The sequence below is a fragment of the Psittacula echo genome (assembly GCF_963264785.1).
Source record: "Psittacula echo genome assembly, chromosome: 3".
NCBI lineage: Eukaryota > Metazoa > Chordata > Aves > Psittaciformes > Psittacidae > Psittacula > Psittacula echo.
Genome location: NC_137736.1, coordinates 29,152,426 through 29,168,648, shown reverse-complemented (window position 1 = coordinate 29,168,648; position 16,223 = coordinate 29,152,426). Strand labels below are relative to the sequence as shown.

At 42.2% G+C, this 16,223-nt stretch overlaps 1 protein-coding gene across 4 annotated transcripts in view; it reads left to right on the top strand.

Moving 5' to 3' along the window:
* The window catches only part of TIAM1 (TIAM Rac1 associated GEF 1), a gene marked incomplete at its 5' end in the record, with an annotated part of 84,715 nt that overhangs the window by 45,008 nt on the left and 23,484 nt on the right, over window positions 1–16,223 (top strand). For 3 of the 4 annotated variants that reach the window (XM_080613087.1, XM_080613088.1, XM_080613086.1), the window contains 3 exons: window positions 509–595; window positions 3,927–4,151; window positions 14,015–14,118. In XM_080613087.1, coding sequence (XP_080469213.1) covers window positions 509–595; window positions 3,927–4,151; window positions 14,015–14,118 — 416 coding nt within the window. Of the gene's footprint in view, window positions 1–508; window positions 596–3,926; window positions 4,152–14,011; window positions 14,119–16,223 lie in introns of all 4 variants that reach the window. The other variant, XM_080613085.1, reaches the window with a different exon arrangement.

The window sequence follows — 16,223 nt, the reverse complement described above, 5'->3', positions numbered from 1 at the left end:
GGGAAAAAGGGAAAGTGGCATTTTTACAGACTTGTCCAGTCCAGTAATTTGCAAAAGTAAAAGTTGTCATTCTGCTTTAGCAGGAGCTGTTATGCCTTGTCTGAGTTCAGGATGTCATGTCAGCCATAGCTCTTCACTTCCTGGCTTTTGTTGGTTTGGGTCAAAAGCCACACTCTGTGCAGCTTTTGTCTATGAACAGCAGAACTTTTTGAAAAAAACTTTTGTGGCAAGAGAAGTTGAAGTCTGTTCCAATGTTTTGCAGCTGTGATATCCTCAAATAAAGCTGTAGATGACTTATATATAAACTAAGAAATTCAGTTCACGTTTTTGTTAAAGCCAATTTCATTTTGTAACTTTACCTTTGTAAAGGTTCAAGGAAAAGGAGAAGGAAGTAATTCCTAACTGCTCAGTGTGGGGACAGCACAGCTTTGCCTGTATTGTGTGCAGTTGTTAGGACACACTGGAAGTGATTGGCTTTTTCTAACCATTTTGCTGGGTATTTCCTTAGGTTTCTCTCTGTCCTCTGTGGAAGAAGAAGGGATTCGTCGGCTGTATGTGAACAGTGTCAAAGAGACAGGCTTAGCTTTCAAGAAAGGTAAAATACTTTATGAGTGGTTTTGTTACTATTTGTTTAATTCTGATATAGACCATGAGCTTGTTGAGATAGGAGCTTTGCAAACATACTAAACTAGGGTGCTAGTCCAAAAGGAACCAGGGTCTTTCGGGAACAACCTTAGGTACCAAATACATGGCTGTTCTGCTCTTGGGATCAGCTGTGCTATAGTTAACCTCCTAATTTTGAATTGCTGTGTATGTAGCAAGGTCAGCATGTCCCTTGCAGCTAGACAGGGGAGCAGGGGCCCTCTCAAGTCAGTCACTTCAAGATAAATGGGTACAGTAGAGGTCATCATAGTGTTCTCTCTGGCTGGGATTACTGCCTCTAGTTTTGCTTCCAGCCTTTGCAGGAAGCATGACAGCACTTGGACCAGAAACTGGCAGAGATAACTAGGCTGCCAGGCTCGTCCCAAGGCAGAACAGGATATGGTTTAACTGCAGCTTACCCAAGCTGAGGTCAACCCTGACATTGCTGTGCCGTTACTGCTTTTCCCATTCATTGCCCTTTCTGATGTGGCAGCACTGCTGCTTGTGCAGTCATGGGATGTGCTGGTCAGAGCGCTGGACAGCTGAAACCTGTCTGGATTTTGAAGTATAACATGGGGAGTGTGAAGCGTGAGAAGACTCTCTTCATAACCTTTATAACCAATGTACACAGAGTCCTCAGAAACACCTCCAGAGTTTTCTTGGCGAGTGGCTATATGTCTTGCAGAGCTTATTCAACAGTTAGCTGTTGCTGAAAGGAATGGGGGCTGGTATCCTCTAAACTGCTTGAGCCCTTTGTCTTGTGCTGATTTCGGCACTCTGCTGAGCCAATTCAGCTCACTGTCCTGATAGAAAACTGCCATGGCAGTGGCTGGTTTCCTGACCCGCTAGCAAATGGAGTTTGGGTTGTAGTGAAATGAGTGGCGGGAGTGGCAGAAGTGGCACAGTGGAGGGACAGACTGCACAGCTAGAAACTGGGAAGAAAGAAGCAGGGGCAGGGGACAGAGAAACAGTTCTGGTTGCAGGGAGCCTGGGGTTTTGCACAGCTGTAGTCTCTAACCCTAACTTAGGAAAACCATGTGGGTGGTTCTGGAGGCTGCTGTGTATTTCTGTTAAGCCTGAAAAGACCATCTTTCTCTTTCCTGGTCCTCCTCACGTACTTCAGCCCCGTATGATTCCCTTGCTGACAGAATGAATGTTCTGCAAAAAACCCTGAATGGGCACTGGAGGGACAGCTTTCTGCCAGCCTGATATAAGGAAATAAAACTCTGTATGTTTTCTGTGGGGAGCAGAGAGAATGAGATGGTGAGAGTAAGGGGGTTTCAGCAGGGTTTCCTTATTAGCTTTTAGTTAATGTTTGAGCAACAGTTTAAATGAATATGTGAACACAGACTGCCTCCTGTAGGGCTGAAATGCTAAAACATGCTTTCAGTGATAGGTTACTCTTCATAACTGATACGAAAAGCCACTTCTATATGAACAGTACTTGGAAGAATATTCTGAGAAGATAGCCAGAGTTAGCAAAAAGCAGGGAGGAAAATTCTCTTCCTCCTATTACTTACACGTATGTTTGTTTTTGACTGCATGTCCTATTGTAAGTCTAATCAGATGAGTTATAGTATTTAATTCTCAATTTTTTGTCCAATTAGAAAACTTTGATTTTATTTTCTCCTAATGTTTTTCATTATTTGTCTTTTTATTTTTTCTGTTGGTCTGCATTAGCTAGACCATTGTTGGAATTTGAGAGGCTTGATTGTACAAGATAGACACAATGCTTTATCCCAAATGATTCAAAACAAGGATTACAAAGAGTAAATGAAGCCCCAGATTGATGTTTATAGTTGCAGGCATATTAACGTACTACTATTATGACATGGCATCACTAAGTAGAATAAATGAAATAATGTGAAATGCTTGACTTGCCTTGTTTTGTCCTTGTTTCAAATATGATTTTACAGTCCATTTACTTTGTAGTTTTTCTATCTAGTTCATATTATTCTCTCTGGAACAGCATGCCACACTACAGTTTATGGGCACAATTACATGCATTTAGAAAGATCTCAATTTACCTAAAGAAGAGTGAGGCTCTTAAGCCTGCTCTCTTCCACAGTTCTTTCTAGAATCATAGAATGGTTTGGGTTGGAAGGGACCTTAAAGACCATCTAGTTCCAACCCCCTTTCTACGGGCAAAGCCCTGTCCAACCTGAGGATAGATAATCTGTTTCCTGGAGGATGCAGCTGAGCTCTGTTTGTAGCTCAGACCCATCAAGTCAGGCCTTTCATCCAGGCTTTAAAGATGGCAAGACTCATCCTTCACATGATTGCCCAGCCAGAGAGGGCTGCATGGCACGAGGACAGGTCACCTACACAGATCAGCTCTTTCAATCCTGTAAATTCCAGCCTTCATCTCTGTAAATGCCAGGACAGTGACTGGGATGACATTCCTGTCGTTGGGTTGGTGACCACTGCAGAGTATGTTCCCATTGGAGGTGCCACAGGAGGTGCTCCTGGGGGTATGCATGTCAGGGACTACCAGCATCACCCTCAAGCGGAGACAAGAGCTGCAGCAGCAACTCTAGTGATTGTGGCTGTCGGCACCGATGTGCACTGCTGCCTGCCTAGCCCTAAAGATTATTTGGGATAAACCCTGTCCCAGCTTGCTGTTGTTAGTTGGAGAGCAGGCCCACCTGGCTGAGGGGAAGGTCAGGTTTCCTGTGGTACCTCAGAGGGCTGCATGTCACCTCTCGGCATGGCAGTGTTGCCCCAGAAGCAAGTGGGAGTCAGTTGTTTCCTCTGCAGATCCCCTTTTCCCTTGGGCACTGGTGCTATAAATAACTCCTGAAATCACATGGGAAAAAATACAATGACTAACTTACCAAGTGCTAAAATACGCCTTTTGAAGATCAATGTGCTAGGACATGATTCAGGCAGGGCCAGAGAGGAGGTTATGTGACGTCCTACACCATACACCCTGGCTGAGCTGCTCCGTCCTTTTTCTGTCCTGTGTGCATCACCTTAAGAAGTCTTACTCTGTCCTTCAATATATATTTATATATTAAAACGAAAAAGGGGATATCTTGCTGCTGGCATGTTGTGAGGGATTTCCTGGGCACCGAGCAATTAGGGGAGGTACTAGAGTATCAGCCTGACAATGGATCTCGCAAAAGTCTATCAAATTTCCATATCATTTGTAGTCATTAATGTTTACTTTATGGCTAGACATGACACTGTCTGGTACTTCATAAATGCCTGGCTGAGCTCCTTGATATCTGCAGGTAAGAGAAACCTTACTGTGCAAGTCTTACCTGTTCCTTTCTGTGTTGCAGGCCTGAAAGCTGGTGATGAAATTGTGGAGATTAACAAGAAAGCTGCTGAGGATCTGGACTCAGCTTTGCTGAAAGATGCCCTTGTTCAGACTTCACTATGTCTTACCGTGCGCACCTATCCTGAGATAGAGGAGGGGCAGAAACTAACACAGCCACCACCACGTCGCTTGGAAAACCCATCTGACTTGAGTGACAGCACACTGGCATTTGCTGGGAGCAACCAAGGTATTGGGTTCAATGCAGAAATTACCAGGAGGAGGATACACGTTTACAATGTGCTGGTGTAATCCCATTGATCCCTGTGTATAATTTCCATGGTATAAGTAAGCGGGATTACAGTCTGAATGCACTGGGCAGATAATACATGGAAGCTGTGGAAGGTGGAAGGTGTAATCTGTGATAGCAGTGAAGGATGACTGCATACACAGTTAGGCTGTGAAATGTGTGTCATCACCAAATGCCTGTCACACCATCTAGTTGTGCGTACAGCGAGTCAAGGAACTAACTGCTTACTTCTGGACTGCTCAGGAGGTGCCTTTACCTTTGGATTTGCCCACAGGATATATGTATGGCAGGGAAGGAGGAGGGAATAAGGCGTCATCCTCTCTGGAATTAGCCAGGAGCACAGGCTACCTTTGTGTTTGCTGACATGCATAAATAACTCACAAGGGCAGTACAAAACACCTAAAGGTAGGGACTGACATTACAGCCAAAGGACCTAACTGGTCACACAGCACACTCTGGTGGCAAGGGGCATTCCTGCCCACTATGCTGCCCTGTTCAGAGCACTGAACTGGCAGAAAATTAATCCCTAGCAAACAGGAATTGTTTGCCACTAGTTTAGCTTCCTAAATCAGCAGAGGACAAGCACCTGTGCTGGGATAAGAGAAACGGCTGCAGAAGAGCAGGATGCCACCTTGGTGGTTGCTAGTCATTACCTCTGTAAGATAGGAAAGATTCTATACCATGTCTCCTCTTACTTTCCTGCTTACTCAGGTCTTACTTGTGAGCTTCTAAATGCTGCCCTGTACTTGAAAACAGAGAAAGATACTGGATATACCTGCTTGCTTTTTTTTTTTTTTAATTATTTAAAATGCAAGAAAAATTAATGGAATGGCCGAAAAGAAATAGTTTCTAGATAATCAGAAGTATTCTGAGCTAAGGTAAATTTGTAAATGCCATTTGAATATGTCAAAATACTTTATTTTCTCCCCAGAGTAAAGGTTTCAGGAATGTCAAAATAATTGTTTTGGCAACTATGAGACGGTTTTGTTTTGGGCATTTGGAATAAAAAGTTGGAGTAGGTGCAGGGCTGTTAATCCATTTCACTGGTGTTAAAGTCAGCCTTCTCCCAGGCCATGTCTCTCTGCTGCAGTCACTCAGTGTAGGGGCTTCTGGGATGAGACTGGGTGCAAACTGGAGCTAACCCAGGAGTAGTGTGCTCAGCATGATGCTGAGCTGGAGCAAATGAACCACAGTGAAAGACAGTTTGCTTGGGCTCAGGACCCAGCTGACTCATGTCTGCCTGCAGAGGGTCAGGGAGGTACAGGCTGCCTTTCAACATATCTGGATGCTGCTCTCGTTTTGCTTAAAATATTTACTGAAAGTGATGTAGCAAAATGCCATTGTTCATGTGACGGGAACGTGTAGTAAGGAAAAGGAAAGCTGGACTCCTAGCCTGACTTTGGGGAGTGGGATATTCATAACAACTGGAATAGCATAAACAAGAAAGCTTAAAACCAGCTTACTGCAAATACCTCTGAGGGGACTGATAAAAGCAACCTCATGTAAGATGTGGGATAAAACCCCAAAGACAGTCAAAATGGAACATTTTCAGAAGCACTTTTCCCCCTTTTAATTTTCATTGAACTTTTCCTAGTTAGGCTTTTGTGCTGAAAAGTCAAGCTCATCTTTGTGCATTTTTATAGCTGGCCACAAGATGCCCCCATTTCCTATTTAACACCAGCTCTTCGTGGATCCATCCTTTTGTCCTTGCCTGTGCTTGTTTGCTGAAACCCTGAGTGCTGAGTCCTTGTATTCTGACTTCTCACTGAAGTGCATGTCTGCCCTGGGTGCAAAGAATTGGGAACAGAGACTTTTGTATTTAGGCAACATAGTAATCTCTAAGGCAGAGCAGTCACATTTTGTAACACAGGGTCTCAACAGCTGGTCTCAACAAGCAGTTTCTCTGCCACTGTCAGTTCTCTGCATCAGTATTTTCAGGGTCTTCAAGGGGTCCTTTTCCTTGCTGAAGGTGAGATAGTGCACAGTTTGCAAAATATGTCCGAAGAGCATAGCATTTGCCTTTTAACAGTGTTCAGTAATAAATCTGTGTGCCCCATGTGAAATGAAGACACAGGATGTGCCTGATGGGTATGTCACGGCAAAATCAGACCTCCTGCCTCTGCTGCTTTGTAGAAACGACTTCCTTTGTGCTGCTCTCGACTCAAGTCATGTCTAGCCTCCTTTGTTAGCTTCTCCAGAGCTGTTTTTGTGGTTATCACAGTGGTGTGGAACGGCTGCTTGTTCTTCCATGTACTGCAGAGAGCACGTGAACTGTGTGGTCGGCCAAAGTGCCTCCTTAAATAAAGAAATAAAATCCCCAGGACTGGGGCTAAGCTTTGGGGCTCCCTTTTCCCTTCAGATTTCTCTCAGTACAGCTTCCCCGTGGTGGGCTGTAGTCACCTCCTTCACTCTCTCAGGTGACAGGCAGCACAGAAGCTAGAGCTCTCTTGACATTTGCTTTCCTTCAAACCTTAGCAAACATTTGGGAATCGCTTTCATTCCTCCTCAAAGGGGAAGGAATACTTCTTTAGCCAACAGAAGCAACGCAATAGCTCATCAGCAGATGTGCAGGTGTCTGTGAGCTTCTGAAAGCACCTGTACTTGCTATATGAAATATGCTTCTGAAGAATGACATTAAGATAGTGTTTAAAGCTAAACAATGTTGATGCTCTAATTTGGGATGACTTAGCCTGGGGATGGAGTGAAAACAAGGATATGCACCCAAGTGTGCATTTGGGAGGCAGGTGTTTTGATCCTCCCCATCAATTTCTCTCTGTTTAGGTGTTTTACTGAACAGTGTTTTACTGAACCCTTTCTTCTGGCCCTGTGCTTTTTTCAGGGATTTGTTGCCTAAATTGGGATGCACATGGAATTTTGAAAAAAGGTATGTGCTTTTATTTGGGACATTGTGACTGTATCTTAGATTTTTGATTTCAGCTCTACAGCTTCTTGTAGAGAGCAGTCAAGTATGAAATACCCACTGACCCATTTATTTGTGCCCTTGTTGATTACTGGCGGTTTGGCTGGCTAGGCAAATCAGCTCAGTGATTCCTGTTGTATGCTTTATTTATAGCATGCAGCTTTTTTCCTTGGTCCTGAAGTAGCGTGGCCCTCCTTTCAGCATAATGAAACATTGCTGGGCCAGAAAGCCAGCAGGTATAAATCACCTGTGGGCACATCCATTCTCCATAAATTCAGGGTCTGTTTGACTGATCATGCTGATGCCCTATCATTATCTTCTTCACTAGCAATTCATCATTGGCTGTGAAGGCAGCAAAGGGTAGGGTTTTTGTGCCAGGAATTCATATTCTGTGTTTTCAACAGAAAGATGTTGTGCTACATTTTTCTTAAGGAAGCTTTTTTTATGCCTTATTACTCAGTGGGAGGTCTTCCAGGAGCAAAGAGGGGCTGTGTTTCTGGGAGTCAACCTCCCTGAAGTGACTGCCAGTGCTCCCATTAGGTACAATGTCTCTTACAGCTGTTTCATTATCTGGAATTACCTTATATATACTGAGGTAGGTGCTAGAGCTGCAAATCAGCTCTGTCGCAGTAGTTCATTGTGTTTGTTTAACAGGTGATTCTTGAAATGACCTTGGATTTTATATCTCTAATTGATGTGAAAAAATAGCATCTTGGGTATGATACATACTTTCCGTTAGGAATTAATGCTACATCAAGCTTGCAGAGCCACAAGTTTTGTTTCCTTCATCTATTATTGTTTTCCTGGCTTTTAGCCTTCTCTCCTGCTAACACAGTCTGCATAAATCCTGGTTGAGGACTAGCTCTCATTCTGTCTAGAGCCTTGCAGCATGTTTTCCTTATTGCCTAGAAGGATCAGAGACAGCTGTCTCCCTTCCCCATGAGGAGTGTTTATTCTCCCCATTCTGCTCCACTCAGTCCAGGGAATGAAAGGCTGAAAGCTGGAAACACAGTGTTACATGGCTCCAAAATCATAAAGAAGATGCTTTGTTATTAGAAGGGGATTTGGGAATGGAAGTACTATCCATATTTGTTTGTGGTTTCCCCACAATTCACTACCTTTTTTTACCCTGGGGTAGAGTCTGAGATTCAGGCTTTGCATGCTCCTGTAGTTTGTAGACCTCTAGTGCGAGAGCTAACTCTTCAGGGGTAACTGCAAGCCATATAAATCACTGTGCAGAATGTGTAAAAAATGTATAAATAGAAAGTATGACCATATTTTGAATGGCTGTATTAACCTCCCAGATATGAAGCAGTTAGGTATTTTTGAGGTGTCTATTCAGAAAGCAGGAGAACCGGAGGCTGAAGTCTCAAGACTATGATATAAAACAGAAACAAACTTTCATTGTACTATAAGAATGGCCACTATTTTTCATTCCATCCTTGTCCTGTCACAGGTCCCCTAAGGCTAAGTAATTTGGATTTCAGAAGAAGCTGAGACTTACTGTAACCTTAATTTCTTTAGGGTTATTTTCCTGAGGCAGATGACTAATTTAATGCCTTTTGTAGCATGTTAGAAGATATTGTTATCATTCAGTGCTTGATTTAACAATTCCAGGGGCATATACTCCAGCAGCAATCTAGAGATCTTGCATATAATTAGAGACATGCAGAACTGTTATTCACAAAATCTATTTCTAAGAGCTTAAAAGACAAAGCTCAAGGATGTTGCTTCAATCAGAATTGTGTTCAGAGCTCTCATTAGGTTAGATATAAGGAAGAAATCCTTTTTTACTGTAAGGGTGGTGAGGCACTGGCACAGGTTGTCCAAAGAAGTGGTAAATGCTCCATCCCTGGCAGCGTTCAAGGCCAGGCTGGACAGAGCCTTGGGCGACATGGTCTAGTGTGAGGCGAACCTGCCCATGGCAGGGAGGTTGGAACTAGATGATCTTAAGGTCCTTTCCAACCCAAACCATTACACGATTCTATAATTCTTGGCTCTTCCAAAGACTGACAGATCTGCTGTTTAAATAAGCAAGGGGGCTATTAGGACACCAGTTTTTGCATTGTGGCTTTAGGTTTCTGACCCTTTGCATGTTAGCTGCCCATCTTCATATTCTTGCTGTGTTGCTGCTCCCCCTGCCGGCTTCACAAACCCAAGCCTGCAGCACAGTACTTGCAGAAGAAAAGGGTGTTTTTTCTGATCACAATGTCCCTGGTTTCCAAGGTCCCTGAGCACATGCTTCATTTCTACATCTATGAAAACTCACGTTTATTCCAAAGGGGCTACTCAAGTATATTACAAGTGTCTGACTAGGCCGTTGACCTGGGCAGGATGAAAAGTGGCTGCAGTAACAGTTGGTACAGGGAAAGTGTCATTGAATCTGCATTTTTCCCTAGATTTTTCTATATTTGTGCAATTTATTACCTAGCTGAAATAGAAAGAGAAGCAATAGAGTTCTCTTAAAAGGAGAAGAGATTTATAAGGCTTGTTCTGTAGCTCTCCAGGAAAGGCAGTTTCTCAGTTTGTTCCTATACGTTCTTCGATAACTTACTTGACTGAAACTGTGATAGTTGTAGCTCAGTTCTACAGGTCCTCAGAGAACTTATCAACTCTGTGTGACTTCCCATTGGGACAGAATACCCCAGTGTAAAAGTGATGTTTCCTTCTTTTGTGGTTTAGTGTTTCAAAGCTAACCACAATTCTTCTAAAAAAGAAAAAAATGCATACTTACCTTTATTATTGTGGATTTATAGGCAAAATTTTGTCTCAAATAAAAATTTAATCTGAGAGACAGTTTCTTAGCAGTATCTATTAAAATTGTTCTGTTCAATGGCAGAGTCTCTTCTGAAAGGTACTCTGTTGTCACCATGGGGTCGTCCCCCAGCAGCATTTAGAAATGACACTTTCTGTTTAAGGAAGTTGCTGCTGAACTGCCCAAGTAAGTGATATTCTTTTCTTTTAAGACTACAGTCAAACATGAGCTCCTGACAGCATTTGACCACTAAAACCTTTGCAGCATTTCTTGAGGGAGTACAGACACCCCAGTGTCTTGGTTGGGATTCAGCTGGGGTAGTCACCTTCTGCTGGTCCATATTTCTCCTGTGGTTTCAGCTCAGATGGGGGTCACTCCTTATTTTCCACTGAAATTGGTTAAGCAATCGCTATATTTGACTTCCAGTATTGCTGACTTTCATTGGTGAAAGAAGTACAGAAAAGCACAATGAACCTATTGCAGGGAGCAAGTGGTGGCAGGTGGGCAGGAAAGGACACTGGGCTGAACTCCTCAGTCCCTGACACCTGCGGGCTGGCTGTAGGAGTCACAAAGCTCTGCCTCAGTCACACAGCAAGGTGTTGTGTGGTGCGCCAAGATGTGTAAACCAACCTGTTTAGGATGTTGAGGCACCTTGAAGTTACAAACCAAAGCTTTCAACCACTGAAGCCTGTAATAGCTTCTGGCTCATAGTGTATAACATGCTGGCAGATGGGTGACCTTGCCAGTACTTCCCTGATGCTGTCACTGAGAAGACAGAATTTAGTATTGCCCATTCCACATACCGGGGAATAAGGCATCGAGGCAGGGTTCTCTGATTTGTATGCTGCTTTTTGTGTTAGTAGGATGCACACTTCTGAGCTTTGCACCACAGCTGACAGGCCTTGGCTAGGAATATTTCTTTCCACTGCATTAAAGAAAAAAAGAATCTGGCACCCAGAAGCGGGCTTTAAAAGCACCACCAGATATTGCTGAAGTCTCGTTAAAATCCTGAGCTACAGCAACTCTGTAAATTGAAAGCAGCAGCTGTGGAAAATTTCAGCCAAGTGTTGGCACAGCGCTTAAGCTTTACGTGATTCTCCAGGCCTTTAAGACCCAGCACCTTTGCTCTAGTGATACAAGACTTCCTTCTATTTTGTTAGTTCTTGCAATAAGTAGGGGGTCATTTAATGGGCATTAGTCATAATGTCATGGATATTACACTGCTGAGGCAACTTGGGAGCTTGTGTGACCTCCATCTGTGCTGGTGGCCACATGGATTTGATCCCCTTTTCCTGCTGCTCTTTGGATTTCCCTTTGTAATTCCTTAATGTCAAGCGAAGCCCATGTGTTATCATCCCTAGCAAATGGTAGTGGTTGGGCAGCATTCAGGTGCTGCAGAAGGAAATGAGCACATTGTCCTCAGGGCTCCTTGCAGAACTAAATAAAGATTTACAGGACAAAAATAAAATGATGTAATGAACCTGACAGAAATGGGATGGTAACTGGAAGGTATTAAAAGGCAGAAACATGCAGCGTTATTGAACTGATAGCCTGAGTTTAACAATCAGCAGATAAACCTGCTAAAATCAACATTGGCTTTGGCAGCTTAAGACATTAGAAATACCCTGAGCACATGTGCTGTGACTACTCATTAAGGCATAAGTGAAAGATTGCTGTCTGCTGGGTAAAGTGTTTATACTGCAGGAAACAGATTAAGTGGTGTTTTAATATACAGGAAAAGAAAAAGTGGTAGCTTAAAAGCAAAAGCCAAAACCCCCAAACAAACATTATTTGCCTTGGCCTGGGTGAGAAACAGCTGTAAGATGTATTTCACATGGCTAATAATGGGGAATTAATTGCAGTCAAAAAACGCATACTGCCCCAAACAAATTATGACACATAGCACATATTTTTTTTCTCTTATTTCTAATGGATAGCTTAAGGGTTTTAAGATTTTTTTCACACATTAATAGAGAAACCAGAACGATGATAGTCTGAGTCGTTAAAATCTGGGAAAGGCTCAGAAAACCTAATTCCTTACAGAAAAAAAACACTTTTTCAAATAGATTCTGTGTTGCCAAACCACCCCCACAGGTCCATCTTCCTTAAAGGTAAACCCTATCTTTTCAGAAGAGACGCATGTCTTCCAAATCTCAGCTATGAACTACCCTTAACGTCCTTTTAATTTCATTTGATGTCCAGTTTAGCTCCATCCCAGTGTGCAGAATATGATCTGAATTTATTTCTAAATATTTGAATTCCAATTTTTCCAAATTATTTCTGGACTTATCAAAGTGGAAATATTGTGCAGTATTTCCACAACTGTGCAATTTGTATTTGGTAGCTGAGAGCTTGCAAGAACAGCGGCTGGAAGTTGAGTACTGAGGAACCCAGACCTGGATCTGTGCTCTCAGCCCTGATGCAGAGAATCTTACCTAGGATGTAACATTGTGCGTTAACATGAAACTCTTTGAAAGAAGAGCTGTGGCTTTTGAGTCGCAGTGAAGGGACTGAGAAAAGCAGAATTTTTCTTACTCAGGAAACATATTTCTTAGATACTATCATTTCTGTATCATGAAATGTATTTCATTACAGTATAAATATAAACAAATACACTAGATGTGTGTAATCAGGGTTTGTTTTTTCAAAATGTCCTAATTTTAAAACAGCTTGCCATTTTATCTGAATTTAAAAGGCCATCCATGCTATTATAGCCCTTTTGGCCAAACCACACAGTGTTTAACTGAAATATATCAGTGTAACAGATGTGTGTTATCACCACTGTGGCCTTTTCACTCACAACACTGCTATCTAGCCAAATGCTCCTTATAAACAAATAGACATGACTTACCTAAACTGAAATGTTTAACTGAAAAATAGCAAGTAACGTCAGAGTCGGCATGGGACGAACATAGACATGGTACTTCATCTGATGTACTGAATCACTGTTAATCTTTCTAAAATGTCAAGTGTTTCAGCCTAGTAGTGAATAGGAGGGGCTGGCTGGTATCATAGTGTGCTGTTGGGTTGCTTTTATTTGTAGGGCTGGCAAACAAAGAGCACTTGTTTTAAAAACAATCTATTCTGCTACAGAAAAGGATCAATTTCCCACCAAAATGTTTAAATGCTACGTGCTAACAATACAGCCAAGAATTATGTTCATTGTCTGTTGAGTCTTGGGTTCTGACCTTTGGTTAGGCTTTTCTGCATTACCTGAAGAATAAACGGAATTAAATAAAAGGTGTAATCCCTGGTGGGACATTCATTGTCATATTCGTGTGGCAGGATGCACGTGGGTTTTTCTGTGAAGACAGGCTAAGGTATAGTAATACTGCTTCTAACAGGTATTTGAGTCAGAGAATTAGATCCCTCCAAAAGTCATTTGTGCACAGAGCTCTCACACTGGGTTTACTTCTTTCTTTTGTCACTTGCAGGTATATATATATTCATTTACTTACAATAAGCAAAGGAGTTATTAGCTGTATCAACAATACGGTCTCCAAAAGACTGCTCAGGTATAGCAGTGCATAGTTGTTGCCACATAATGATGGAAATGAAATTTAGTTTTCAGTTAATGTAATACACTCCTAAAACCTGCTAAACCAGGGTTCATTTCCTTAAATATCAACATAGAAACTCAGTAGTGGGTGTGTTAGGCCAAAAATGCAAGCAGCTTAAATTCATCACATTCAACTTAACTCGGAGAAAACGCTGTCCCAAGATTTGCTTCTTGGCATGGCCTGCCTGTTCACATGCTGCAGTTTCCATTTGAAACCACTGAAGTATAAAGGTAGGCAATTACTGCCAGCCAAGAAATTAATACTAAACGTAAGAATTTCAGTGTGGCATTTTAGCCTTATCTCTGAATCGGCTTTCATTGCTACTAACTAAATAGTGTGTGTGGTCATAACCTGTTTATTTTTACACCTGTAGTTAAATCGGGCCCCAGCTGTAAACTGAGGTAGTCTTTTGAGGTCATTGGGTGCCTCTGGCATAACATCTTGTTAGCATGTACTTGTGTGCTGGATGGGCCCTGGCCCTCCAGGGGAACTCCATGTCTTCTGCACCCAGCTTTTTCAATTTCTGGAAATTATGGTTGTGTTTTCACACGCATCTCAATTTCAGCAGGGCACTCATACTCCGGCGATGCGGACAGCTCTGTTGAGGCAGCTCCAGAGGAGGCAGAAGCACAAGACTTAGAGTCATCTGACGAGGCCGATAAGATGAGCAAGGTGAGAAAGTTTCATTTTCACATGACAAGGAGTGAAAGCACGATACAGTCACACCTGATGTGCTGCCTTCACAGCTGCACATGATCAGAACATCTTTCCTGGGAAAATGTTAATTTTACTTTAAGGTGTTTACAGAAATACTGAGTGTAACAAATTACAGCTCTGATTATGGTACATCACTATCTCTTAAGCAGGACTTCTGCCCTTTTCCCAGGGTTGGTTTACATCTTTGGTATCTTGTGATAGTATTTCCACATAGTTTTAAACAGACTGGTTTATTACCTCCTTCACCACAGCAGGGCAGCTAAACTAATAGATCAGGTGCATTACTATGATTTCTTATTCCTTCTTGATCTCCAAACATAGGAGGAATATAAGTTAAACAGTATTTCCTTAAATCAATAGTATAGCACACATACTAGTTTTTAAATGCAAAGTAATTATAGCCAATCTACCTTAAATTGAAGGAAAACTCTCCAATTACAGCTAAGAGGTTGTGAAAATGGATTGTTAATTGCCATCTATTAAGGGATGGGTTTTGCAGTGGTTGGTAGTTTGCAGTTGCTCTGATGCTGAGGAGCTTTACACAGCATTAAGTGTGATGATCAAGTGAGTTTATTTTAAAGACACTGATTGCTTTTAGCTGTTTGTTGCACAGGTGATGGTGGGAGCTTACAGCTATTTTTCTATGGAATTAATGATCTAATGAAAATCAGTTGTCATTCAGTTTGTGCTTCTGTACAGGTGTGGTTTTTTCTCAGCTCGTTTTAACTAAAATGTCTTATAGTGAGCTCTGAGCTGGTCCCTGTGCTGTTCTACTTGTCATTGTAGTGAAAGGAAGGAAAGGACCTTGGCCTCCTGTTTCCTGATCTCTTATGTCATGCTAGCCTGTAGTTTTGTCTTTGATAGCCAGACAGTGGAAGTCAGATAACAGAAAATATTCCTATGCATGAAATACATGCAGAGAAGGTGATTACTTGTACAGTTTATTTCCAGGTTTTATTACGGAACTTTTTCTTGTAAGTACAAAGAATTTCTTCTTCAGTAAGTGGAAGAGTTTGTTGATACTTTGGGATTTTTAACTGTAAATATGTGGGATTTTCATATGCTCTGAAAAGAGTCTCTTTTGCTGAAGCTGTGGAAGAGCACTGAACATAACACATAGCTGCTTGGGGAGTAAGTGTTCTTGCTGTGCTTTCTGTAGCTTTCTATTTCTGAACTGTGCGACACGCTGTGAGGTTCCATTTTGCATCTTGCCTCCTGGATCTTCAGAGTTGTAATTGCCTGAAGCAAGGCGTAAGGATTACATGATTAGCTCTGTGGCTCAGCAGATTTAGTTAAACCGAGAAATGTGCATTAGCAGCTCTAATGCTTAATATTCATATATTGGAAGAGTAACTTGTAACTCTAACAAGCCTCGGTTTCCACTGAGAGGAACATCTTTCTTTCTGTAAATGAAATGTTGATAACAGTATACGTTTTCTTTTAAAATTCAGAAATATTTCTAGTTTTGTTTGTGCAATACAGAGGGGAATGAGGCATTTTATTTTGTATTCTGTTTGTTATGAAACAAACTGCTTTAAATGGTCTTCCATTAAGCATCTTAGTATATGTAAGGTGCTTAATTTGGCAAACTGATGCAGGCTGCTGTCCCTGTTCACATATAAGAGCTCTGTACTAAGTGGGCTTTCTCTCTGGTTCCTCTCTTAACAAAAGCTACAGAACCCCACAAATTATTCTGCAATGCTTATATTCCAGTATATTGTAGAGGGGAAGAAACAAAAGCTCAGTGAACCGGAGGGTTTTCCTAATCCCTCTGCTTTTCTTTGTGCTTGGGAAAGCTGATGTACGTGGGGAGTGGGGAGTCTGTAAGACATGTGTTCCCATGGGAAGTCACCACCCGGCTGGTAGGGCGAGGGAAAAAGCAAAGGTGTTTTCCTGTCTGTGCACTGCCACACCTTTCCATGCTCCTAGGATTATGGTGCAGAAGATTAAGCCGATGTCCTCAGTGCTGTTATTTTTGTACATGGGAAGTGAAACACTCTGCCCTCATACCACCAGAAGGGGCATGTTCCCCTCTTTTGCCATTACTGCCCCAGGTTCCA